This window comes from Hyperolius riggenbachi, chromosome 9 (genome assembly GCF_040937935.1).
Source record: "Hyperolius riggenbachi isolate aHypRig1 chromosome 9, aHypRig1.pri, whole genome shotgun sequence".
NCBI lineage: Eukaryota > Metazoa > Chordata > Amphibia > Anura > Hyperoliidae > Hyperolius > Hyperolius riggenbachi.
This window is the reverse complement of record NC_090654.1, coordinates 47,521,263-47,548,223: the sequence shown is the minus strand read 5'-3', so window position 1 is coordinate 47,548,223 and position 26,961 is coordinate 47,521,263. Positions and strand designations below refer to the sequence as shown.

Below are 26,961 nucleotides of genomic sequence, written 5' to 3'. Positions count from 1 at the left end.
CACTAGACAGTGTAGAAAACCCACGAGTTTTCTGTATTGTTCATAATTGAAATCTTTCAGTTTGTTTTAGTAGAAGTAGAACACGATTCTGCATTTCTCAGTCCTTCCTAAACACTGGCATGGATGCAGCTTGAGGACTGGAGTTCGTCACCTATGTATGCATACACATTTCTTGTCCAAGATGATCTTTATTGGCTGCCTTGGTTGAGTTGAAAAGAAACCTGCAAGTTTAAATAATAGTTTAATAATAAAACAGATGCTTACCTCTGGAGGGGGGGGGGGGGGCTCTGAATACTTATAAGACTTCCTCTGTCCCTCCATTACAGCGCTAGGACCCCCAAAGGCAAACAATAGTAATATTATTTATTGCTGTAGGCAGGCGCACTCAGGGCTTTCCGCTGAGGCTCCCGCTGAAATAGCAGAGATAACAGATTCAGTGGGTGGTCTTTGTGTAATGTTGTGTAGGGGCTGCCATGCTTGTGCACAGAATTGTGGGAATGCAAGTGATCATGGTTTTCCAGCCCCTATGGTCAGGCTGAGGTAGTGCAATGACAGTTAAAGGGTAATTGAAGTAACAGGTATACGGAGGCTGCCATATTTATTTCCTTTTAATCAATACCAGTTGCCTGGCAGCCCTGCCAGTCTATTTATCTGCAGTAGTATCTAAATAACACCAGAAACAAGCATGCAGCTAGTCTTGTCAGATCTGACTTTAAAGTCTGAAACACCTGATCTGCTGCATGCTTGTTCAGGGGCTATGGCTAATAGTATTAGAGGCAGAGGATCAGCAGGGCTGCCAGGCAACTGGAATTGCTTAAAAAGAAATAAACATGGCAGCCTCCCTATACCTCTCTCTTCAGTTCCCCTTTAAGTGTCCCAAAAAAAAAAACCCGATTCTGCACTGAGGCCTTATACAGGGGGCAGTAGGGGATACTAGATGCCAGTAGTGGTGTGAAGGTGGGCTATGGTCAGTGCACTAGGACCAGCAGACCTGTCTCCTAGTTAACTTGTGCACTGGCCACAGAAGGGCAATACAGCAGCAAGAAAAACAATGCATCAGCCCTAAGAAGCACTTAGCTGTTCAGGACAGTGTGGCAGCAGTAAGAATCTGCACGGAGGACACAGAACACAGGCCTATCTAACTCTCTCCCTGTCAGCAAATCAAATCCTCCACATAATCGCCTGAGGAGGCAAATGTGAACACGTAATGTTCACAGTGAATGATCTGTCATTGCCCGCTGCGATCAGCGACAACTCTCCCTCACTGTTCTTCTCGTGTCGGCTTTTTCTGGTGGCATCATTACACGCAACCAGCACTAGGGGAAGTGAGGGAGACGAGACATTGCTGATCACTACAGTCGTTGGCGGATTAGGTGAGGCGCACTGGCGCTCCACCGGGGGGTGGGGGCCTTGGGGGTTGTGACACAGGAGGGAAGGAGGGCACGAGGGGACAATGGAGGACACAGGACTACACAAAAAGGCACAGAAGAGGGACAATGGAGAGCAGGGAGGACACAGTGCTACACAATGGGGCATGGAGGAGGACAAAGAAAAAAGCAGTCCTTGCTCAACTGTTACAATATGTAAAGCCAGGGAGTCAACCAGTCCACACCCGGATCCCTCAAGGTGCAACAATCCACAGCAATAGAAGAACACTGGGTCTCTACCTGGATAAATAACAACAACAACAATAATATTTATATAGCGCTTTTCTCCCTGGGGACTCAAAGCGCTGTGACCCTGCATTATGCAGTCTCAAAGGCTAGGGAAAAGAGGTGAGTTTTTAGCCTTTTTTTAAAGCTGTCCAGAGAGGGAGCCTCTCGTACTGATTGTGGAAGGGAGTTCCATAGAGTAGGGGCTGCGTAGGAAAAGGCTCGAGCACCAAATGTTAAGTGTACCCTGGGAATAACCAGCTTCATCTTGTTGGCAGAGCGGAGGGTGCGTGGAGGGGCATAAAGTTCCAATAGATCCGCTATGTATTTGGGTCCCATGTGGTGTAGAGCCTTGAATGTCAGCAGGCAGATCTTAAAATTGATTCTCCATTTTACTGGTAACCAGTGAAGAGTTTGCAGTACTGGGGTGATGTGTGAGCTGCGGGGCGCATTGGCTAGGAGTCTGGCTGCAGCATTCTGTACTAGCTGTAAGGGGCGCAGAACCTTTTCTGTAGATCCGATGAACAGGGCGTTGCAGTAGTCTAGGCGGGAGGATACAAATGCATGAACCAGGGCAGGTAGGTCTTCAGCTGGGATAAGGGGTTTGATTTTCGCTATATTTCTTAGATGGAAGAAGGAAGACTTGACGACAGCTGATATCTGCTGTTTGAGTTTTAGATTTCCATCCAGGATCACCCCAAGGTTTCGCACAGAGTCTTTATACTGTACAGTATCTCCCCCAATTGCTAGTTTGAGGTGGTGAGCGTTTTGAACTTTATCCATCATGTGTGGACCACCTACCACCAACACCTCTGTTTTGTCAGAGTTCAGCCTAAGCCAGCTGGTGTTCATCCAATTTTGTAAATCCACTAGACACGCATTTATGGATGCTGATGGGTCTTGGGTGCCAGGCTTGAAGGACAGATACAGTTGTGTGTCATCTGCATAACAATGGTATCCTAAACCATAGTTCTGGATTATTTTGCCCAGTGGGAGCATGTAGACTGCAAAGAGTAATGGTGATAGTACAGAACCCTGTGGAACTCCATAGGGAAGTGGCACTGGATTTGAGTAGTGTGTGCCCAGACATACTTGCTGTGTCCTGCCAGATAGGAAGGTCTGAAACCAGCTAAGAACAGTACCCCTTAGGCCACAGTAATTCTTCAGTCGCTGGATTAGTATTTCATGATCCACAGTATCAAATGCTGCAGACAAGTCAAGAAGAATCAAAATTGAGCAATCACCCTTGTCCCTTGCAGTAAGTAGATCGTTCATTACTCGGACTAATGCCGTTTCAGTGCTGTGCCTTTTCCTGAATCCTGACTGAAAAGTATCAAAGATGTTGTTATCTGTAAGCCTGGCTTCCAGCTGGTTGGCGACTACTTTCTCGATAACTTTTGATAGGAATGGTAAGTTCGCCACCGGTCTGTAGTTGGTTACAGAATCCTTTGCAAGGAGCACTGAGTGATTTTGTGAAGTGCTGGCCTGATCAGCTCTGGGCACTGCATTAAGGATCCAGTTGGGCCAGGATCCAGGTCGCAGGTAGTGGGGCAGAGACTTTGAATGAGAATTCCAAAATCTTCTTCACTCAGATTTTCAAAGACTTGCCATGGTGGTACGGTAGTAGGCAGATGCAAAGTCCAGTGGTCAATTGATGTTGGTGTAATGCTGGCACGGATGGTAGACACCTTGTTTGTGAAGAAGGCAGAGAATTCTTCACACCTTTCCCTGGAGAATGTGGTTGGGGCTTTTAGGCAGGAAGGATTGCAGAGTGATTCCACTGTGTGGAAGAGTTGACCAGCTCTGTTGTTGGCTGTAGATATTTTTTGCGAGATAAAGTCTGATTTTTTCTTGGTTATTGCTTGTTGGTATTGTCTGAGGTGTTGCATTAGGCTAGATTTGTGCTCCTCAGAACCCGATTTACGCCACTGTCTTTCAAGTCTGCGCCCTTTCTTTTTTAGATCCATGATGGTTTTGTCAAACCAATTAGCTTTCTGCTTTTTGGTTGCCGATTTGGTGCGCCATGGGGCAATACTGTCCAGTGTTTCATATATTGTGTTGTTGTACTGGGTTACTAGAGTGTTTGGGTCCATTTGACTGTGGAGCAGATTTGTAAAATCCAGGTTGGCAGTTATCCTCTCCGGTGTTAATTTATTCAGGGGACGGATTTTGATTGTTTCTTTAGGGACCTGCTTGATAGGGTGATGTTCAATAGTAAACTGTATTATGTGATGGTCTGACCATACCACTGGGGTTACTGTTATGTTACTAATGTCCATTCCAAGGTGGAACAGTAAGTCTAGCGTATGCCCTCCTCTGTGGGTAGCAGATTTTACAACTTGTGTGAAGCCTAGTCCACCCATGAGATTTATTAGTTCATTTGCATTTTGTGATTGAGTGTTATCAGCCCGGATGTTGAAGTCACCAAGGATGATCCATCTCGGATAAGACAGAGTTAGCATTGCCAGGAGTTCTGAGAATTCCTGTAGGAATGGGTCAGCATCTTTTAGGGGACGATAAACCACTAAAATTCTGAAGCCTTTACCAGCTGAGATCTGGGCACCTATACATTCAAAGGACTTTGTTGAGCCAACATTCAGGGCTCTGAGCTGCAGAGTTGTTTTGCCACAAATTGCTACACCCCCTCCTCTGCGGTCTCGTCTTCCCTCACTTAGGACTGAGTAATTGTATGGGATGGTTGCTTCCAATGTGGGGCCCGCATTCGCATCAATCCAGGTTTCAGTGATGCATGAAAAATCGCATGTCTGAATAAGGTCCGCAATAATGGCTGTCTTATTGTTTATAGAGTGGGCAGTGACTGCTTGGGGCTTAGCATTGGCAACTGGGTTCACAGCTGGGGTGTTACTGCATTTCTGACTAGGGTCATGGTAACTTCTGCTACTTTCAGCCTCTGATTTACAGTACACATCACTGGAGATCGCTGGAAAGTTCTTTCCCTTGAATGGGCCTGGGTCCCTGAAGTTGGACTGAGTCTGAGTGTGGCATTTTTTTATGGGCCTGGCCACCTTTTTTTCCTCTGTGCGTTTTATTTAAAATCCCTAGAGATTGCAGCAAATGAGCTTGTTTTTTCCCAATTTGAGATGCAGCTCTTGATGGCCTGAGAGCTAGTAAGAAGCTGGCTGTATAGATTAACATTTCTCTTTGGGAAGGAATGGGTTAAGTAAGCTCTTCCTTTGATTGTTGTTTATCAGTGGGGGGTAGACAAAAGCAAACTGCTGGCCTTGTGAATCTGCTAGGAGGTGTGAAAATTCCATTGATATGCAGAAACATGGAGCCTACTAAGGTTCACTTAGAAAGGCAATGGAGTCAATATAATTTCAGCCTCTGAATGCATTTAAGTATTTGTACAGTCTGCAAAAAACAGATTGCCAGCTGCAATTATAGCACTATTTTATTGCACCATAGTAACAAAACAACACAACGTTTCAGCCAGCAGGCCTTTATCAAGTGTTACTGCATGGAGGAGGACAAGGGGGACTGAGGAGGGACAATAATTGGGGGGAGACCATCCACAAGATGCACCATGGACGTGCTAAGTTTAGTATATATTTTTCCCCCCAGGTTTTTGTCCTCTAAACCTAGGAGTATCTTGGAGCGTCTAATGGTCTGAAAAATACGGTAATCATTCAATCAGTCTTATTAGTGACTCTTGCCTAAGCTTAGAAGAGGGAGTAGATGAGTTCATAAGAAATGAATTTTGTCTGTTAACAACAGGACTTTGGACAACAAGACCTCCAATTAGCCACTTGCTTTTATTGAAAACCATGCATATCCCAAACATTCTGCAGAAAATGGCAAACAGCATGACACCAGTGCCGGCCAATCCATAGCAAGTCATTAAAAAATGCTCATCCAAAATTCGGCTGTGAATAGAAAAGGTTATTACGGAATAAGACTATGTGCAAAACATCTACATAAGAATCTCAGCATTTATTAATAAAACATAGGTAATGGCAGAATTATCATAGGAAGGCGAGTGGCTGGGTGAAGATGTGGGAAGCAGAGTACTGATAACTGGCAATTCCTCTCCCTTCTGGAAAATACTGTTGGAGTGTGAAAACCAAGAGGGGGACCCATGGGACAGACAAAACCACATGCAGTAAAAGCGAAATCTGTTGCTAACGCTACAGCGGCAGCCATCTTGGTGAAAACCAATGCAAGCAAATATGCATTCTCTTAGTAACTAACTATGAAGGTGACACTGGCAAGCTGGTGCAGTACAGCAATGGGGAGGGAGAATCATGCTGGGGAACTGACAGTTACCAGTAGCAACTCTATAACAAGATGGTGGATGAATTTAGCACATTTCTAATATAGCAGACTGCCACAAGTGATGTTGCAACTTATTAGCCTAGAGGAGATTTTACCAGCAAATTCCGTTCTGCCGGAAATCAGATTCAGTCAGTGTTAAATTCCGCCGCTATGAAAAGTTCGCCGGATTTGTACGGAATTCCGGATTCAGTCGGGGGAAAAAAAAAAAATCGCTAAAGTGACCTTGCTTATCCTATATGGTAGCCCATAGTCCCTATTAACTGTTCACTTAGTCCTTTTCCGTCTCTCCCTCCTCCAGTCCTTTTCCCTCCCTCCTCCTTTCCTCACTTAGTCCTTTTCCGTCCCTCCTTTCTCCCTATTCCCTCCTCCCGGTGGGAGGAGGGTCTCATCTTCCAGGGAATTTTAGTATTTCAAAAGCCAGCTTACATACCGTGACTGGGAATTGAACCCAGGTCTCAGTGTGTGGTAGGTAACTGACTTAACCACTATACCACCAACAACACTACATGCTGAAGCCAGCCTAGCATGTACCATTATGATCAATCCAAGAGAAAAATTAGCTTGCTTAAGGATTTGTAGCCAGGCAAGGCCTTTACTTTTGTGTTCAACAGTTGTCCGAAGAGAACCCCAGATAGCCAGGTAGATTCATCTCTCTCTATCTTGTAGCATGTCAAACGCCAACTCACATTGGCTGGGAATTGAACCCAGGTCTCAGTGTGTGGTATGTAACTGACTTAACCACCAACACTACATGCTGAAGCCAGCCTAGGGAAAAAGGGAATAGAAAGAGAAAACCATTTTCCGCAGAATTCCGTTTTAGAGGTAAAGCAATTCCGTTCTGACTGGCGGAATTGGCCCAATTCCGGCCAGAATTGCGGAATTTAGAATTCCGCGGAATCCAGCGAGCATCCCTACCAATGATAGCCATATACCAACATGTAGCTTCCTCCAAGTTCAATGGAATTGGCTCCTTAAAAGTTCCAACCTGCTCCTGAAGACCAAAATAATGTGCCCTTTTATTTGCTGGGAACAAAGACTCATTCATCAGTCATCAGTGTTTCAAGGACATCAGTACATTGCCAAGGAATAGATGTGTTTTTAAAGTGAATCTGAAGCCAAAAAAAAAATCCTAGAGAGAAGGCTCTGGGACCTATAGAACCTTCCCATTCCTCTCATCCGCTTGTTCTCCCAGATTCCTCCGTCCAAATCTTCTGCCGCGGTAGGCTTTGGAAGTTTCTGGGAGCCCGAGTGCTACCGAAGATGGACGGCTTTGTACTGCGCATATGGAGCCCGAGTGCTCCTTAATCTTCCTGGCGGTAAGCCTGAGCTAAGCAGGAGGATTTCTCAGGCCCTGCTGGGCCGATTTGCATACTTTTTTTTTTGCAACACGCAGCTAGCACTTTGCTAGCTGCGTGTGCATTCCGATCACCGCCGCTCCACGCTGAATCGCCGCTGATCACTGCGCCGTGCTGCCCCCCCTCCCCCCAGACCCCGTGCGCTGCCTGGCCAATCAGTGCCAGGCAGCGCTGAGGGGTGGATCGGGACTCCTTTAGACGTCACGACGTCCATGACATCATCCCGCTCCGTCGCCATGGTGACGGGGAAAGCCCTTCAGGAAATCCCGTTCTTTGATCAGGAAATCCCGTTCAAAGATCACTCGGAGGCGATCAAAGCAGGCGGGGGGAATACCGCTGTACAGCGGCCATCATGTAGCAGAGTCCTAGGCTCGCTACATGATTTGAAAATTTTTTTTTTTTTTAAATAGTGCTGCACTGCCCCCTGGCGGTTTCTAATAGACCTCCAGGAGGGTTGAAGGGAAGGTTTAGGGAGTGGGTAAAAAAATAAAATCCATATCCACTTACCTGGGGCTTCCTCTAGCCCGTGGCAGGCAGGAGGCGCCACCGCTCCGCAGGCTCCTGGTGGCCGACCCGACCTGGCCGGACTCTTCTACATTCCACGCGGGCGCACTGACGTCATCAGACGTCCCCCAGGTTGTACTGCGCAGGCGCAGAACTACTGCGCCTGCGCAGTACAGCCTGGAGGACGTCTAATGACGTCAGTGCGCCCCCGTGAGGTGCAGATTGGAGTGCAGAAGAGCCCGACCTGGCAGCCGGGCCTGGCCAGGTCGGGGAGACGACCGGGAGCCTCCAGGGCGGTGGCGAGGGCGCCTCCTGCCTGCCACGGGCTGGAGGAAGCCCCAGGTAAGTGGATATGGATTTTTTTTTTACCCACTCCCTGAACCTTCCCTTTAAAGCCCACCCCTAACGGAAGAGAGCAGTCTCCAACCAATCGGTTGGAGACTGCTAACAGGGAAGCCATCACAGAAACGAGATGTGGAGGAACAGGAAGGCTCTCTAGAACCCAGAGCCATCCCCCTCTTTTTTCCCCCTTTAAAGTGGACTTGAACTCTGGCACAGGACTGAAGAAATACAAAGGAACGTACCCTGTATATATTTAGAGAGTTTAGCCCGTTTAATCCCCCCTCATTGTGTCTAATGACAAGTTGTAATCTGATCACATCTCATGACTGTGCCACATGACTGCCTATGGCAGATAAGGCCATTTGAAAGCACAGGAGGTTAACAATATATCTGCTTCCATGAAACAGGAAGTAGAAACAGAGCAGATTTAGTTAAAGTGGACCCAAACCAAAAATGTTTTTAATTCAAAATATTTAATTGCACCACTCTGACACATACAAATATAAATAAACACTCCTTCAAGCCTATGAGCATTTCAGTGCATGCTTTTCACCCTTCTCTTTGCACAACTAGAGTTATACAGCCAACAGCAATTCCTCCTTTGTTGGACACCACCTACTCCAGCATTTTGCCGGATTCTGTCCCAGCAATATGAAAGGAAGGGAGGGGTTCCTTCGATAAATGTAAAATATTTTGCATTTGTCATCATGCAGCTGAAAAAAAAGGCTGCTATTTTTAATTATAATTTAGAAAATAGATTTTATTTCTTGTATTTTTAATTTGTGTCCACTTTAAGTAAAAATCCTTTTATTATAATTTAGAAAATAGATTTTATTTCTGAAATCTCGTATTTTTAATTTGGGTCCACTTTAAGGATTTGTATCAGGTGTAACAAAAAATGTTTTTTTGTTTAACTACCTGCCGACCATTACACGCCAATTAGCATGAACGCGGCGGCAGCCCCAGGACCACTCCACGGTGGTTGGCTTTCAATGGGGCTAGCAGGAGATCGCCAATGTGCACGCATCTCCGGGTGGAAGGCAGAGCTCAGCGGCAATCGCCACTTGGAGAATGTTAGACTGCGAAAACCCTGTACAGCCTGGGGACAGCAGTCTGTAGGCAGGGAAGTGATTAGCTGTCACAGGCTGAGGCCTATGACAGCCAATTACGCTGATTGGTTGGTGGTGGGGGGGGATATAAAATAAATTAAAATGAATAAAAGAATATTTATACAAAAAACTGGGGAGCAATCAGACCCCACCAACTGAGAGCTCTGTTGGTGGGGAGAAAAGGGAGAATCACTTGTGTGCCGAGTTTTGCGGCCCTGCTGCTAGGCCTTAAAGCTGCAGTGGCCCAATTATTAAAAAATGGCTTGGTCACTAGGTGGGGTTTAACACTGCAGTCCTCAGGTGGTTAATGGTTACTACGCTGTTGGGTATTTTTTAGAGCAGAGAAGACGTTTTGAGTTCAGGTCCACTTTAAAGAGAATCTGAAGTGAATATAAAGTTATGATATAATGATTTGTATGCGTGGTACTGCTAATAAATAAAACATCAGTAGCACAGATATGACAGTCTAATGCTAGGTACACACAAAACAAATTTCTGGCAGATTTCCCTGCCTATTTGTTGTTTTTATAACGTGTCCAATCTGAATATCGATAAATTTCCATTTACTTTTATGGAAATCAGAAAATGGTTCAGAAAATCCATTGAAATTCATATTGGACATGTTAGAATCAACCTGGCAGGTAAATCTGCTGGAAAATTTAATCGTGTGTACCTAGCATAGTATTTCCAGTACAGGAAGAGTTAAGAAACTTCAGTTTTCTATGCAAAAGAGCTTCTCTGAGCTCTTCATTTTGGTAGCAGACAGTGCAGTCTTTTGAAGCACTTATCTCAAATGTCTCTCACTGTATCTTAAGGTTTTTCTGCAGAGGAAAGTTCAAAAAGTCATTAGCTCTGCTTCATCATTTAAAATGCTGAGTGTAATGTGTAAACTGCAAATATTAGATAATGATGACATTTTATAAAAAAAAGACCTGAAAATAAAAATGAGACTATTTTCTTTGCTAATAATGTTCTATTAATTATCCATACTGCACAACCAATTAATTATATAAATGTTTCGCTTCAGTGTCACTTTAACTACTCTAAGACCACTCCACGCCAATGGGCATGGCCGCGGCGGCAGCCCCAGGACCACCTAACGCCAAATGACGTCAAGTCCCGGGGCTGCAGTTTGCAGGGGATCGCACACAAGCTGCGCGCGCATCTCCTGCTCAGGGGGCGGAGCTCCGTCCCACCTTCAGTCTCCGAGTGGCGATTTCCCTTCAGGAGACTATTAGACGGCTAAACTGTTTCGCCGTCTTTACATGTAGTACAGTGCTGCGATCAGCAGCAGCGCTGTACTGGGGACAGCCGTGTGACACGGCTGTCCTCCTGGGGGACAAGATATAGGCCGGCTGGGGGGAGGGAGGGGATTGGGGAAAAATAAATAAATAAGGGAAATAGTAAAAAATTATTCAAAAAATAAGAACAGAAATATTAAAAAAAAAAAAAACAAGGGGGATGGAGGCGATCAAACCCCACCAACATCGTGCTCTGTTGGTGGGGAGAAAAAAAGAGGGGGGGGGGGGATCACTCGTATGCTGTGTTGTGCGGCCCTGCAGCTTGGCCTTAAAGCTACAGTAGCCATTCATGAAAAAAAAACAGCCTGGTTTTAAGGCCCCGTTCACACTTGCGGGTCCGGGGGTCGCAAAGAGACCGTACGGGTCTCTGCGGTGGCCACAAGTTGCGGATCCGGAATGTATCAGTTCCGGCTACAATAAAGTAGCCGGAACTAGATACATTGCAGTGCTAGAAAGGCACCGCCAGCATGGGGGATACCGGCGTGTAGTCCGGGCCCCCCAAGTGGCATAGGACCGGTGCTGGAAACATCCGGTCCTATTGCCAGTGTGATGAGAAACATCCGTTTCTCATTGCACAGCATGGCCGCATGCGAAGGGTCAGGATCCGGCCCGGGTGCGTGGGCCGGATGACCGGACCCGAAAAATAGCGCATGTTGGAAAAGTGTCCGGAGTCCGGATCCGATCCGGCTCCGTTCCATACGGAATGTACGCATGTGGTCGTCCGCATAGACTTTGCATTGCTATGTGGAACGTACGTTTCGTTTGTACAGTATACGATCCGGATCTGATCAGGTGGATCCGGACAGCAAACGCTAATGTGAACCAGGCCTTAGGGGGGGTTTACCACTGTGGTCCTCAATTGGTTAAAGAAGCGACATCCATGCTAACCTAGAAATAATAAAAAAAACACATATATAAGTAGATAAATACTACTTCTACTTACATAACAGATGTATTGTGCCATCCACGTAATGATTCCTGTGAATTTTATAAAGGAAAAGCAGAAAATCCTATTCTAGGCAATGGCCATCTTGCCAAGCTAATGCGGACATCATATCCTCCCTGACTCTTGTTCCCCCCACCTCCCTTCTCTGGCGCATTGTGTATTCATTAGCTGCCCTCCACCCAGAGTCTTCAGACACTCCCACTGAGGTGTATACTAGGAACTGCACTGTCTTTTTTTTTGGTTTAATTTACTCTTCCAATCACTGAATCACCTCAGCCTTGCTTATAAACACGAGTGATCAGAGGATGTTTCTGATAAGCAGCTAGGCAGGGAAATGGAAGAGGAGGAATATATTATAGCTAAAAAGAACTCCCAGCATTCAACTGTTTGGCACTGACTACTAAAGAGCCAACTGACTACTAAAGAGCCAGTGCGCCTAAGGTATGTGATAACGCCAAACCATAACAGCAGAAAAAGTTTTGCAAGTTTTGAATGCAGGATTAGCATCTTTATCACTTAATACATTCAGACCAGTTGCTATTGAAATTTGATTTTTATAGTGACAATACCGCTTTTAAAGGATACCCAAGGTAAAGAAGAGTTTATACTTGTATCCAGAATGGTATCCACTTCTGGACTGCACTCTCTCCCTCACCACCTTGTCCACCTTCCTACTCATACTAGGTCCCAACCAGATATTGAATCTAGCACGAACAGAAAATATAGAAACAGAGCAGAAATCCTTTGCTATTGTCTTACACTGCCCCCTAGTGACAAGTGGCCATAAATACACATAGCAGTACTTAGTAGCAAGAAAATGTAACAAAGAAATAAAATAATGTGCTATAATAAATTGACCTGGAGCACTTACAAGCCTCTAAATAAATTGGCTGCTAAAGGGTTACATTTGCAGAGAGGATGCTGAACTACTCGACAAGTGAGCAGTTCAGACATCCAAGAAAAGCAGCCTAACAGCCAGAGAAGGATTGCAGCCTCCAGTTCTGGCTCCTGTAAGCAGCGGCAGCTCCAGGCCAGGTGACTCACCCTCTGTTCTGTGCACCAGCCTCAGTGCTGCCTGTCTCCCTCTACACACAAGATATGGCTGCCACCTCATGCCACAGACAAGCCCCTTTTAATTCAACATAGAAAACCATTAGTAACACGTGGAGCATTATCACAAGTGAAAGCGTTGGGGCATTTACAAAGCACTTTAACACCTTGAGGTAGCTTCTTTCAGGCAGGAATACATTTTCTGTTTGTTGGTATCAGGGTAAAAACAAAACAAAAATAACACTAGTGCAGTCTTAACACACTAGGATTCCTAGGATCTGCATGAGATTGGAGGGGGCGTCTCAAGCGCACCTCAATATAGGCCTATAACGATAATCTGTATAACCCAAAGAGGAAGGCCTCGAGGAACGAAAATTAAAGAAAAAAACAAAATCACTGATAAGACAGAAAACTACAGGTAAATCCACAGCATAAGCAGCAAGACAATGCTGCAAGGTTCTCTGCGGTCAGCCAGAATAACATTGTAACTAGGTTTTTAAAGCTGAACCCCATCCAAAAGTATACTCACCAATTTAGATGTGTGGCTGTATTGAGAAATGCTGACAGGCAAAGCAATTGTGATTTAGCTACATAATTCCAATGGGCTCTCCTCCGTCCACTTACATTGTTCCCAGCTGGAGATTAATCCACAATTCCTATTTCGGTGAGAATTGTGAAGTGATCTCACTCTAGATCTGAAGTTTTGATATGGGTGGAAAATAAATAAAACAATGGCGAGCATTTATCAGAGTAACCGTTAGTAATTTGTCCACTCTTTACAGTTACGTCTGCTGCAGGTCTCTAGACACTACCGAATCTTCTCCTAATCATCCACAACCATGCCATCCTTCAACCACTGTACTGCAATCTGCTGCCATGGTGAGGGGAGAAGTCAGTAGGCAGGGTAAGAAGATAGACCAATGTGGCTAGACTTTGCTTGACGATCCAGATCTTTATGTAACCTCTGAACACTTTTACATACAACAGATTCTCGGCAGTTAACTCTGGATGGCAACAACGGTCCATTTTGCATGTGTGCAAGGTTTTACCCTGGAGACCACCTGTCAGTCAGGAAGTGACCCCAAAGAGAACAGTTGGCGAATTAAACTTGCCCACAACCAACAGTGTGGTCTAGATTCACACCAAGACCAGCACAACTAGATTAAAGGCAAGAAAGAAAACAAAAACTATAATTTGGCAAGAGTGGTTTAAGCACACCATCTAATGGGGGCTGATTTGTAACACACAAAAAGGAAGAAAAGGATAAAAGGTTAACATGCAAGGATTTTGGTTTTTCTATTTAAATGTGAAACAGAAGCTTAGTGCGATTTAACAAGTGTGTGACATAAAAATGAAGATAGGTAAGGCTGAGATACGGCTGACCTTACCAATGAAAAAAAAGAAAGCTTCTCTTACCCATGACAGCTACAAGCGAGTTTAGAAAATAGATTTTGCCGGTATTCTTGTGGCCACTTTGCTGCTGAGTTCATTTATTAGACGCTGTGGAGTGTTCTAAGCAGTCAGCTAAGGAGGACCTGTCAAAGCAAAATTCTCATTGTGAGTAGGCCAGGGTCTCTCAGAAGCTGTTGCTCTCTGTGATCCTGGATTGGGTACCAGTTCCTGGTCAGCTGTATTGGAAGCAAGATATTGCTGCCCTTAAAGAGAACCCGAGGTGGGTTTGAAGAATATTATCTGCATATAGAGGCTGGATCTGCCTATACAGCCCAGCCTCTGTTGCTATCCCAAACCCCCCTAAGGTCCCCCTGCACTCTGCAATCCCTCATAAATCACAGCCACGCTGCTGACAAACAGCTTGTCAGAGCTGGCTGTGTTTATCTCTATAGTGTCAGTCTGCTGCTCTCCCCGCCTCCTGCAGAACTCCAGTCCCCGCCTGCGTCCCTTCCCCTCCTGCTGATTGGAGGGAAGGGATGGGGGCAGGGACCGGAGCTATGCAGGAGGCGGGGGAGCAGCTGAGACTGACACTACAGATGTAAACACAGCCTCACAGCATGGCTGTAATTTATGAGGGATTGCAGAGTGCAGGGGGACCTTAGTGGGGTTTGGGATAGCAACAGAGGCTGGGCTGCATAGGCTGATCCAGCCTATGTATGCAGATAACATCTTTAAACACACCTCGGGTTCTCTTTAAACTAGCACAGATCTTCCACTAGTACAGATAATGGTCAAAAAGAACAGAAATAGTTAATCTAAGGGATGTTTTACACGACAAATCCATTTTACAGCAACTGCATTTTGTGATTTTGACCCGTGGCTAGGAACATAAGGAGTAACAGAATGCAGGACATTTGTGATCAGGCAAAGTTGGATCCCATCAGTATCAAACATGGCCTGTGATTTTTAGTTACCTTGCATTTTTGCATCTTTCTAGAAACACAAATGGATCACAAAATGCAGTGTTCCCACCCCTTCAGTATAAAACAGCCTATAATGTTTGAGGAAGTATTTAGGTCCCTCATAGCAAGCTTAAAGAACACCTGAAGTGTGCTGAAACATTAAAATAAAAATCGCAGTGTGCTAAAGAACTTACTTCTAGCACTCCCCCCGCTGCCCATCCTACCCCCCTCCCCCCAAAGCCTCTCAGAAGTTCAGAATAGTGAACAAGCAATTCTGAATTGGTTATGCGCCCAGTGAAAGAAAGCACTCTTGTATATGTTCTTACTTTCCTGCAAAGACACTTCCTTTTACTGGGCATGGGCAGTTCAGGCTCACTTGTACATGGCTACAGGCACTTCCTGATCATTTGAATGGCAAACCAGTCAAATATTAGGTCATGGACCAGGAATGGGAGGGACCTTGAAGACAACAAGCAGTATCAAGGGTAGCTTAATAAAAAAAAAAAAAAAAAAACTATTTCAAAGAGAGAGAAGTGGGTGAATGGAAACTGTACAAAGGAAATGCATGCAGGCACACAGCGATTGTTCCTGATTGTTTTGGCCAGTAATATAAAGTGAATGCTGAGCACTAACCCTTCTCCGCATAATTTTAGAATCAGAAATTTAAACAGAAAATGAGGGAACAATTTCTCAGCATGAACATTGGCATAAATTGTGACCTGACAAAGGTCCAACTCTTCCTTTAAAGGAAACAGATCTGAGAGGGATATAGAGGATGCCATGTTTATTTCCTTTTAAATAATGCCAGTTGCTGTCCTGCTGATCTCTCTGGTTAGAAGTGTGAATAACGCGGCTAATCCACTCAGATTTCAGTCAAACATCAGAACTGCATGCTTGTTCAGGGTCTATAGCTAAAAGTATTAGAAACAGATCAGCAGGACGGCCAGGCAACTGGTATTGTGTAAAATTAAATTAATGTGTCTACCTCCATATCCCTCCCGCTTCATTGTCATTTTAAAGAGGAACTGTCACGAAAATCTTAAAATTTAAAACACATACAAATAGGAAGTACATTTTTCCCAGAGTAAAATGAGCCATACATTACTTTTCTCCTATGTTGCTGTCACTTACAGTAGGTAGTAGAAATCTGATATTACCGGCTAGCCCATCTTTTCATAGGAGGATTCTCAGAGTTTTCTTTTTTTTTTTAAAAAGCACTTCGTAATGGCAGTTGCTCCGTCAAACTGCCAAAACAGTGTGCAGCGAGCAGGGAGGCTGGCCAGCATCTTTATATTAATGCATTTCAGAGAATGTGTTTCTAAAAAATAAGGGCCATGCTGAGAATCCCCCATGAAGAGATGGACTAGCCCAAAACCTGTCGGTAATGTCAGATTTCTACTACCTACTGTAAGTGACAGCAACATAGGAGAGAAGCCATTTATAGCTCATTTTACTCAGGAAGAAACATACTTCTTATTTGTAAGTGTTTTAAATGTTAAGATTTTTGCGAGAGTTCCTCTTTAAGCTATATACAACTAAGATAAATGCTTCAGCTGATGGTCCACTCAAGGCACAGCAGTAACCACATTTCTATAGCAGTATTGCCCCATGATATGACATAGCTGTACAGGATGTCACATGACTGCCACCTGTACAAAAAGATCCAAACCCAGCAGCAACAGTTATACCAGCAATTTTGATCCATATCCCCCTAATTCTTCACAGGCTGAGCTAATCTGCAATACATTAACTTATAAATACAGCAAATACAAATATCTTTGTAATACAACTCAGGAGAAAACAAAGAAACAGTACAGAAGATAAAATCATGAGAATACCATGCTGGGATTCCGTAATGTGAAAATGAATTTATTATAGCTGTGACAAAAAAAATAATATATAAGGAATGCCTCTTAACAGTGCTTGTTAACCGTGCCTAGCAATTCCTGAAGGATAAAATGTGTACCATCCAAGAATTAGGAAAATAAAAAGATGCAAAAAAACAGGAGAGAGGAAAGCAGGTAACAAATCTTGCATAAATCGGGTTATTGTGTTCTAAAATTGGTATCCCAAACCCCAGAATATTGGGAATGTGTACCCCGTGCTAAAGCGTTGGCAGAAAAATCTAAACTTTTTCTTTATTCTGCCTTTTGTTTGCCTTCGGGAGAGAGTACCTACCAGCACCTACCATCCTGGACAAGGAAGAAGCAATTGTAAGGGCGGAGGCAGTATTCACCTAGGAAATAATGCAATAATGACTAAGGATGGCCAATAGAACACAAATTCAGAGTTTGTGCGGTTTGGAACTGGACCAATCAAAAGCAGTATTGGCCCATTTCGAAGTGGTATCCAATCTGCATACGATTTGCATCATCTTGGAACAATCAGCATCTCACTGACCATCCCTACTGATTACACAGCAGCCTGATGTCTGTCCTGGGCAGAGATTGCAATTAAATTGTGCCAAGGATGGAATGTGTGCGTTACAACAGGAAATGCATTAGTGTGAAATGTGTCACAACTCTCACACCATTTTGTAGGAGAACACACAGTAATATAAGAGAAAAAGAGAACTTCAGAAACTCTCAAGAAAATAAGTAGTTCTGCTTGTTCTGAACAGGACAGCCATCTTAGAAGCCTGAGCTAGTGGCCGGCCTTGCAGACCTCTCAGCCACAGCTTACTGCAGCTCATCGATAACATTTCCATGCGCGGGAAATAGCTTATGGTTCTTCAAAAGCGACTCAAAGCTGAATATTGAAAAAGATTTTATACATATCTGGGGCTTCCTCCAGCCCCATCCGCTCCGATGGAACCCACGCCGTCATCATCCGCTGGCCACAGCTTCGGGAACCGGGTCCCGTCACTGACGTCATTCGCAGCCAGCTACGCAGGAGACGTGCGCCCTCTACTTATCTCCCCAGTGGCTGCTGAAGAGATATGCAAACAGCGCACTTCTCTTATGCCAGACTGGCTCCGACTGACAGAAGGGCGGGGACCCGGTTCCCAAAGCTGCGGCCAATGGCGTGGGAGCAATCAGAGCGGATGGGGCTGGAGGAAGCCCCAGGTTTGTATAAAATATTTTTAAATATTCAGCTCTGGTACACTTTAAGAATGCACACATTTCCATACAATGCAACATGGAGCAATCGCCTCTCAGTTAAATGTTAGGCTTTAACATCACTAACATGACATAAGCTTACCAATAGGGATGGGCAATGAGATGCTAGGAATTCCACGTTGATGCAAATGTTATGCATCTTGAAAAGGTAATCGGGTGCACCAGCTACTGTGTTTACATGGCTTCCACTCCTGCATAAAATCTCATTGGTTCAAAATTATTAACATCTCCCTAAACATCTATACTTGCCAAATGGCTTCCTTTATCACCTTCTGGAAAAAGCTCTAAATTCTTAAAAGGGACCTAAAGTGAGAGACATACGGAGGCTGCCATATTTCTTTTCTAAAGTGGATCTGAACTGAACTCTTGCACATGACAGAGGGAAAGCACAGCAAAATGCTCCCTGTATGTATTTAGAGAGTTTAGCCTGTCCGTGACTAATCTCAAGTGTAATTTGATCCCTCAGCTATATCAGCTGACTGCCACAAGTTCAGGTCAGCTTTAAACAATACCAGTTGCCTGGCAGCCTTGCTGATCTCTTTGGCTGCAGTAGTGTCTGAATCCCACCAGAAACAAGCATGCAGCTGATCTTTTAGGATTTCCTTTAGAAAAAAAAAATGGCTAAAAATATTAGAGGCAGAGGATCAGCAAAATAGCCAGGCAACTAGTATTGTTTAAAAGGAAATAGTTCAGCCTCCACGCCTCTCACCTCGGGTTCCTTTTCAGGAAGATTTGCGGTTTTAACCCCATCAGCTGGCAGCCAATGCAGTTCAGCTTTCAGGATAAAAATAATAAAACCAACACACATCCAACTGTCCAGCTTTTGCAGATCAGGACGGACGCTGTATATTGGTGAAGCTCTGTTGAAGCATAAACTTAACCCATAAAAAGACGGTCGTATCTGCTTGTCTGGCAGCAGAGCGACTGATGACCGATCTTGAATCTGAGCATAATTTAATTTTCTGGTGTTCAGAAGAACATTTTTCTGCAGACCGACCCACAATTTTTCTATCGATTGCTGAGCGGCTGCATGTGATCATTATTAACTGATTGTGTATGTGTTTCCATGTGTCTTTGCAAACAATTGATGTAATGTGTCAACTACCAGAGTCCGCAGGAGCTTGCCTGAAACTAAATATTGGATGATACACGGTATTTCTGACTGATCCAAACTATCCACTGCCCAAACAGACAGCCTTAGATGGCTGTATCTCTGCTAGGCCTAAGCTGTGCATCGCAACCAATCACATAGGTGTGCCCGGCCTCAGATACCACAAAAACATTTCACAGCCGATAGCTTTCATCCGCTTCTCATCCAGGAAAACTGGGAGCCTTCGTAATGGCTCCTTCGTAAAAGAGATATAGCGCTAACAAAAACTGTCAAGACTGATCCTTTGGATTTATCAAATATGTTACAAAGATTCTGAGGCTTGGTGCAGTTTAAACAGGTTATTGTACAGAGACGTTTTAGGATTAAAAAAAATAGCAAAGCGGCAGTTGAAAAAACACAGAACCCGTTCCCTATTTTCAGTGTGTGGAGAATGCAGCTGCCAGCAGCCTTGATGGCAAAATCCTTCCTTCCTCTCCAGCCAGGAAATGCCACTACTCGGAGACTGGTTCTCTTCCTCTTAATGAGCAGTGTGTCTCCCCAACAGAGACCTCTAGTGGTTCGAGAGGGCAAGAATGGAAATCCGTAAACACAGCCGCTGGCTGTTATAAGCATCCCCCCAAACATACTAGAAAAAGGTTCCCGGTCCTATTTATTTTAAAGCTGGCACTTTACTTTTAATTTTTTTTTTAATGAACAAAAATGTTCTGATTATGAAGTTCACCATTCAATATTCCCAGTGAATATTTTAGGACCTAAAAAGGCCATCTTTAAGACAGCGAATAATAATAAATACCTAACAGTGGTTAAAAAGTGCTGGTTAAAGTTATACTGTAAAGAGGATCGGCTTATCAAATCCATTGTTTAAAACCTCAGTAGAATACTAAATCTTTCCAACAAACATTTTCTGCACACACACAAAAAAAAAATCTGTTAAATTCAATTCACATTCATCTTTTCAAAAAGAGGGGGGAGGATGTAACGCGATTACCAAAATAAAGCAAAAATTAGTGAAATTAAGAGAAAACAAAACAGTAAAATACATCAAGATAAGCAAAGAAACCTCACTCATGTTTTTACGCTTTTTGCAACAGTGTGCAAACACTCCAGAAGCAAAGAACTACATTTCCCAGCATGCTTCGGACAAGCAGGGCGAGACTTGCAGGTGCTTGGCATCTGGCATACGTACGTAGCTTATTAGATGCAATTCAGAAAAGGTTGTCTGTTGCATTATTGTCTTTTGGTAACACCATTGGGCAGGCACCAATACTTCACCAGAAAAAAAATTGAATTTGAGAGAAGGGGGGGAAAATAAAAGGCACATTTTTTAGAAGGTCTAATAAATGGATCTCAGCAGCAAAGGATGGCAGAGATTAGATTTCCATCCCCACCTCGGATGCTGAATTTTATCCTTTTCCTAAAAAAATGCCCAAGACAGCAGCAGTAGTGACTGTTCCATGGCAGTCTGTCTTTCAGGTGTGCTGAGCGGACAGGAGGCTTGTGTGTCTGTGTCTTCAACAAAAGAAAAAAAAAAAAAAAAAGGAGGGAAAAGGCACTAAAGGTGACACGGTGCCTATTTTCCTGGATCTCTAAGGTCCATGCTGGAACCAAACAACGACACCAACTGCTCCTCATAGTGTGTGATGTTCCTCTTCATAATGTCCATGCAAGGGCCCAGCAATCGCTCGAAGGCTTGCACATCCATAACTGCAGAATGAAAAGAGGTTAGTATCACGGAAAACACAATCATCACTGGAGTTCATGGAAAACACAAATACATGCAACATCTTATAGAGAAATGCTACTCTGAGTATGAATAACTCCCTCCGGGTCAGCTCTATACATTGGGCATAAGAACAATGGCTGGCCACCATAAGCGGCATTACAAATATACGTCACTAGTACAACATTTGCATAAAAAGTGGAAACTGGTACACCAACACAGAAGGACCACGAACGCAAAGATACACATACTTTGGTTGTACTTTTGTCCCAAACAAAGGCACTATTAAAGGGGCACTATGGCGCGAAATTGTAAAATTTAAAATATGTGCAAACATATACAAAATAAGTAGTACGTTTTTTCCCAGAGTAAAATGAGCCATTAATTACTTTTCTCCTATCTAGGTAGTAGATATCTGACAGAAGCAACAGGTTTTGGACTAGTCCATCTCTTCATAGGGGATTCTTAGGGATTCGTTTTCAAAAGCACTTAGTAGTGAATGGCAGTTGCTCTGACCAACTGCCAAAAAACTGTGTAGTGAGAAGGGAGGCTGGCCATCATCGCTGTTTAAAGAGGAACTCCAGTGAAAATAATGAAATAAAAAAGTGCTTCATTTTTATAATTATGTATAAATGATTTCTTCAGTGTTTGCCCATTGTAAAATCTTTTAAATCCCTGATTTACATTCTGACATTTATAACATGGTGACATTTTTATTGTTGGCAGGTGATGTAGCTGCTGCATGCTTTTTTGGCAGTTGGAAACTGCTGTAAACAGCCATTTCCCACAATGCAGCAAGGTTCACAGACAGGAAACTGCCAGGAGTACGTACTCAAGAGTTTCTTGTGGGAGGGGTTTCACCACAATAGTCATACAGCGCCCCCTGATGGTCTGTTTGTGAAAAGGAATAGATTTCTCATGTAAAAGGGGGTATATCAGCTAGTGATTGGGATAAAGTTCAATTCTTGGTTGGTTTCTCTTTAAATCATTTTTAGGGAATATCTTTATAAAGAATAAAAGCCTTGCTGAGAATCCCCTATGAAGAGATGGACTAGTCCAAAATCTGTCGCTACTGTCAGATGTCTACTACTTACTGTAAGTGACAGCAACATAGGAGAAAAGTAATGTATGGCTCATTTTACGCTGGAAAAAACATACTTATTTGTCTATGTTTGCACTTATTTGAAAATTTACAAATTTACAAATTTTCGCCATAGTGCCCCTTTCAATAAACTTTTCCCTATGTTGCTGTCACAACAGGCAGTAGAAATGTGACTGCTCTGTCAGATTTTGGACTTCAATTTCAAAAGCACTTGCAGGATGGCAATGGCACAGCACACTCCAACTGGCAGAGCAGTGCGCAAAGGAGGAGACAGGCCTTCCAGTACAACTGTAAAGGTCCTTTCCAAGGAGTGCTTTTAAAAATAATAAAGAAAACCTGGAGAATCCCCCATGATGCAAGAACCATAGTAATCCCACAGTAAGGATTTTAAATTATATATGTGCCTTAAAGTGACTCAACTCGGGCCAAACTCTGCCCAATAAAAAATGTTCCCTGATCACATTAGGCTCGCAATCAATGTGTTCTGTTCTAAATTGTATTTCTGTAACGAAAAAAACCCTAACACACTTGTAATGCTCCTTCACTGTAAGACCTTGGTACCTACAGATCAATACCACTGTTCTCCCATTACCAATCCTACTACCGATCAATATGCAGCTTGATGTATCATACCATTATGCACCCACCAATGAACTAAGCCCAACATACCACCACTGCTGATCAATAAACTGCTTGTATTTTACTGGAAGCATAGCAGCTGACAGCATGACACTATTGAGATTCTGGGATCTACCAGATCTATCGATGCATGAAGAGCTTTAGGTTAAGAAGATCATTACCTAAACACTTCACGTTCTCCACTGCATACGCTGAGGCAGCTCTAGGCTTGTTGGTAACAAGAGCGAGTTCACCAAAGTATTGACCCCTCTTACACCTTGTTAACTCCACTTCCTGGTTACCTTCTTGGCCAGCTTTTGTCTGCATCAAGAGAAGGAAAGACGGACAATTAATTCATAAAAATGAAAGTTTTCCTACAAGAGACACAAACAAGCAGGAAACCAACAGGAGAATACTCTCTACTGAGGAATGTATAACCACTGAACCACACACATCATATTTCTAATCCATAAATGACTGAGATGCAAAATATTAAGGAGGAACGGTCACTCCAATTCATTTTCAAAGTTAAACACCTTCTGATCACTCAATATTGATACCGAAGTGTCTCAGGAATCATTTGTCAAAAAGTTACGTTGGCTTTTGCGTGTGAACGGATTAAGATTGGGGTGCTGCAAAGGGAAAAAACCTTACCTTACTTTTCATCATGATTTTCACCTCTCCTGATTCGACAATATAAAAACAGTCTGCCTTATCACCCTAAGGAAACCAATACAGAAGACATCAGGATTAAGTGAAGTCAGCCTTGTGAAGGGCTTAGCAGGCATACTTTAGCTCAATGGTCTCACCTGTGCAATAATGCGGTCTCCATCCTTATAATTCTTCTCTCCTAGTACATCAACTATTTTCATACGTTCAGAAAGCTACAAAGAAAACATCAAAGTTAAACACAAAAATACTGGCAGCAGTCACTAAGCACCAGAACGCCGCTCTCATGCCTTCACAAGGGCACAGCTGGATAACTACTCCAGAATCAATGAGACTTAAATCCATCCATGTCAACATTAAGTTGATGTTTTGGGGAATGGCTGGCCAAGGCAAGACACAAAACCCAGTAAGAGCTGGTCCACACTAGACACAGTTGCAGGACGGACACTGCAGTCCGGATCAGGGGAAGTACCCACCGTACTGCAAACTGATGAAAGTGCCACAGTTTTGCATCAGTTTCCGTTCAGGTTTTTCCCTGACAGAAAACGTCTCCATCATTAGGAAGGAGTGGGAGGATTTTTTTGGGCCAATCATAAAGCTCAGGCTATCCGTTTTAACATCCGTTTTTTGCCTGTGGAGCTGGAGATGCGTTCTCTCATTACTTTCACTACCCCCTGCGTGTATCCGTGGTCCTGATCCGTTGCGTGAAAATGCAGCAGATCCGGACCTTCCGTTCAGGTTTTGAAAACGGATCCCCGCAGACGCAGACGGATCCGTTTTTTACGTGGGTGAGGCTGGCTGCTATTTTCAACATTAGTATCTGGGACTCCGTTTTTCATCAGGTTTGAAAAACGCAGCCACGGATACGTTTCCGGACCTAGTGTGGACCAGCTCTAAGGGCCAGCTTCCAAATCGGATGTGGCACCTGTGCTGTTGCGAAGCCACGGCCAAGCACAGCTACAGAGATTCGGATGGGGTCTGCAGAGAACTGCAGCAAGTGCAATTTATTCTTTGGGGGAGCACGCGATTTGCATGCAACCCATTGATTTCAATCAGCTGCGATTCTGCATCCGCAATCACATACAGAATACAGCTGCAAATCGTGGCTAGTGGAAATAGGCCCTGAGGGGTGCTGCGAGACCCTAGTTGGCTTTATCTTCACACTGATGGATTCAAGTATACACCATCCTTCAGATTGTAAGCTTGCAAGGACAGGGCTCTGTCATCCTTTTGTGTCTTGGATTTTGTTACACATTTATATGCATATTAATTTTGTCACTATTATCAATTCTGTACTTTGTACCGATTCTGTATTTAGTACCAACTCTGTATTTTGTATATTGGTGTATACAATAGTCTGTATTCTTATGTATCCCACTTTTGTTTCTTATTTTGTACAGCGTCACGGAATATGTTGGCGCTTTATAAATCAATATTAGCACATCACATGGATTCTCCAGGAATGCTGGATTTATGTAATTGATTGAAATGTATAGAGGCACTGAAGTGACATACAGCACAATGCAGTACACTATTCAGGACACCCACTTTGTAACTTTCTTAATTTCAGAATTAGAAACCCTTCCTATATCTAGATTCTGCTGTATATCGGTATGTAGCCCCGCCCACCCAGCAATGCTGATTAGATGTTCAGCTCCCAGGAAATGTTGGAAGAAGAGACTATTAAATGCTAAAACTAAAATGTAGAAAGACTTACCTCTAATGACTTAAGAACGGGAACAGATTCTACAAACTGCTCATACATCCTTCTCTTTTTGGCATTGTTTTTCAGAATGATTCTTCTGAAGGTAACTCTATCCTGAAATAAAGATCATCTGTAAGTTATTTACTCCTCAACAACCATTAAAGATCAAATCAAAAAGTGGCTATAAAGGATTCCCTGAGAGTTCAGCAATATTAGACCTGCTCCACAGTTGGAAGATCAGACATGGAAGAATCTGAAGTTCCTGTTGCTGACAGCAGCCATGTTCCAACTGTCATTTCTCCAGGCTGAGTGACAATATAAACTAGCTATTTAGCCCGCAAGTTAAATAACGGGCACTAGGGCTGTGACGTGTCCCCAGGGCGCACAGCCGCGCTCCCAACGGCTGCCTGCCCCGCCTGGCCCTGTCCCAACGGCTACACATGCATATTAGCCAAAACACACGGACACAGGGACAGGAGGATGACGCAAGGACAGAGGGGTTTTATTATATAGGATTCCTAAACTGCCTGCCATAGGTGACAACGCAATATCTCATAAATGGTATACAGCAGCCCCACTATATGTAACCTGCAGGCTATCCATGAGGAATACAAGATCCGGAGGAGGTTTCCTAAAATGTAGCAGCATAATGGACTTGTGTCCTGAAATGTGGGAATGAAGGGCACCAGGATTTTTGCCAATACATTGGAGTAGCATCACTGAACTTGGCATAGCTGGAACTGCTCTTCCAGATGCTAAGCAGTCCAATATCATCCTCTGCCTCAGCATGCACAGTGTGATGTCACCACACGCATCACAGCACAGCCAGGGCTATACTTTCATCCTGCCCTCTGCACCAATCTAATGGCATAGAGAGGAAAGAATGCTGGTGGGCGCCATCATCATAAAGCCAGTGCAATTCAGCGGCTCAGTACCACCAGGCATATGATTTGGCACTCAGTTATTAGACAGAAGGGAAGGTCAATGAGATGCAAATTTCTCCATGCATTTAAATTTCATGTAAATTATATGCAGCTTGATATTGGACCTATCAGAAGAGCTTCCTGTCCATTTTTATTGGTCCAAGATCAAGCTGCATAACATTCACATGAAATCTGAATGCAAGGAGAAATTATTTGCATCCCATTGATTATCCCGATTGTAGAGCTGAATGCTGGCTGCCACCAGGCATAAATTGGGCACCAATGCTTGGCTATTGAGAATCTGGGCATCTGCATCCAAATCTTACTCTTCATGGTGAGGACTGGCATTCAGCATTGGGTTCTTGGAGCATGGATCCGAGGAGCATCAGTCAGCAGCAGGAAGATATGAAAGGCTTTGGCATCAGCAAGGAGTTTCCACGGAGAAGGGGTTGGAGCAAGGTTGACTGCAGTCCCCACTGCGCCTACCAAATCAGGCTCCTGTGGCCGGGAGCATTCTGCGCATGCACAATCCATACGACATTTAAACTTGCACAGAACGCTCCTGGCCATGGGAGCGCAATGGAGGCGGCGTGTGGCCCGGGGCAGCGCATGCGCGGTGGTCCACAACCCAGCTGGATCGCAAATTTCACAGTAGCACAGCGGATCAGCCGAGGAGAACATCGAGGGAGGTAACAGACTACAGTGGGCTGGAAGAAGCCACAGTTAAAGCGGACCCAAACCAAACAAGTTTTTAATTCAAAATATTTAGTTGTACCACTCTAACACATACAAAGATGAACACTCCTTCAAGCTATGAGCATTTCAGTGCATGCTTTTCACCCGTCTCTTTTCACAACTGGGGTTAGACAGGTGGCAGCCATTAGCAATTCCTCCTTTGTTGGACACCACCTAGTCCACCAGTTTGCCGGATTCTGTCCCAGCAATTTGAAAGGAAGGGAGGAGTTCCTCCAATAGATGTAAAATATTTTATATTTGTCATCATGCAGCTGAAAAAAGGCTGCTATTTATTATTATAATTTAGAAAATAGATTTTATTTCTGAAATCTTGTATTTTTAATTTGGGTCCA

The 26,961-nt window shown here is 43.9% G+C and overlaps 1 protein-coding gene and 1 long non-coding RNA gene across 6 annotated transcripts in view; one reads left to right on the top strand and one right to left on the bottom strand.

Annotated features, from left to right (window-relative positions):
* The window catches only part of LOC137532304 (uncharacterized), a 312,890-nt gene extending 285,999 nt beyond the window's left edge, over window positions 1-26,891 (top strand). For 2 of the 5 annotated variants that reach the window (XR_011023903.1, XR_011023900.1), the window contains 2 exons: window positions 13,335-13,456; window positions 13,540-13,834. This is a non-coding gene — a long non-coding RNA (uncharacterized lncRNA). Of the gene's footprint in view, window positions 1-13,334; window positions 13,457-13,539; window positions 13,835-25,037 lie in introns of those variants that run through there. The other 3 variants (XR_011023901.1, XR_011023904.1, XR_011023902.1) reach the window with 3 other exon arrangements.
* PRKAR2A (protein kinase cAMP-dependent type II regulatory subunit alpha) overlaps window positions 16,755-26,961 on the bottom strand; it is a 79,533-nt gene continuing 69,326 nt past the window's right edge. The window contains exons 9-13 of the mRNA XM_068252695.1: window positions 24,963-25,064; window positions 23,386-23,460; window positions 23,231-23,296; window positions 22,759-22,897; window positions 16,755-20,840 (exon numbers count right to left, since the gene is read on the bottom strand). Of these exons, the coding sequence (XP_068108796.1) occupies window positions 20,707-20,840; window positions 22,759-22,897; window positions 23,231-23,296; window positions 23,386-23,460; window positions 24,963-25,064 (516 nt within the window). The 3' untranslated portion in view covers window positions 16,755-20,706. The remainder of the gene's footprint in view (window positions 20,841-22,758; window positions 22,898-23,230; window positions 23,297-23,385; window positions 23,461-24,962; window positions 25,065-26,961) is intronic.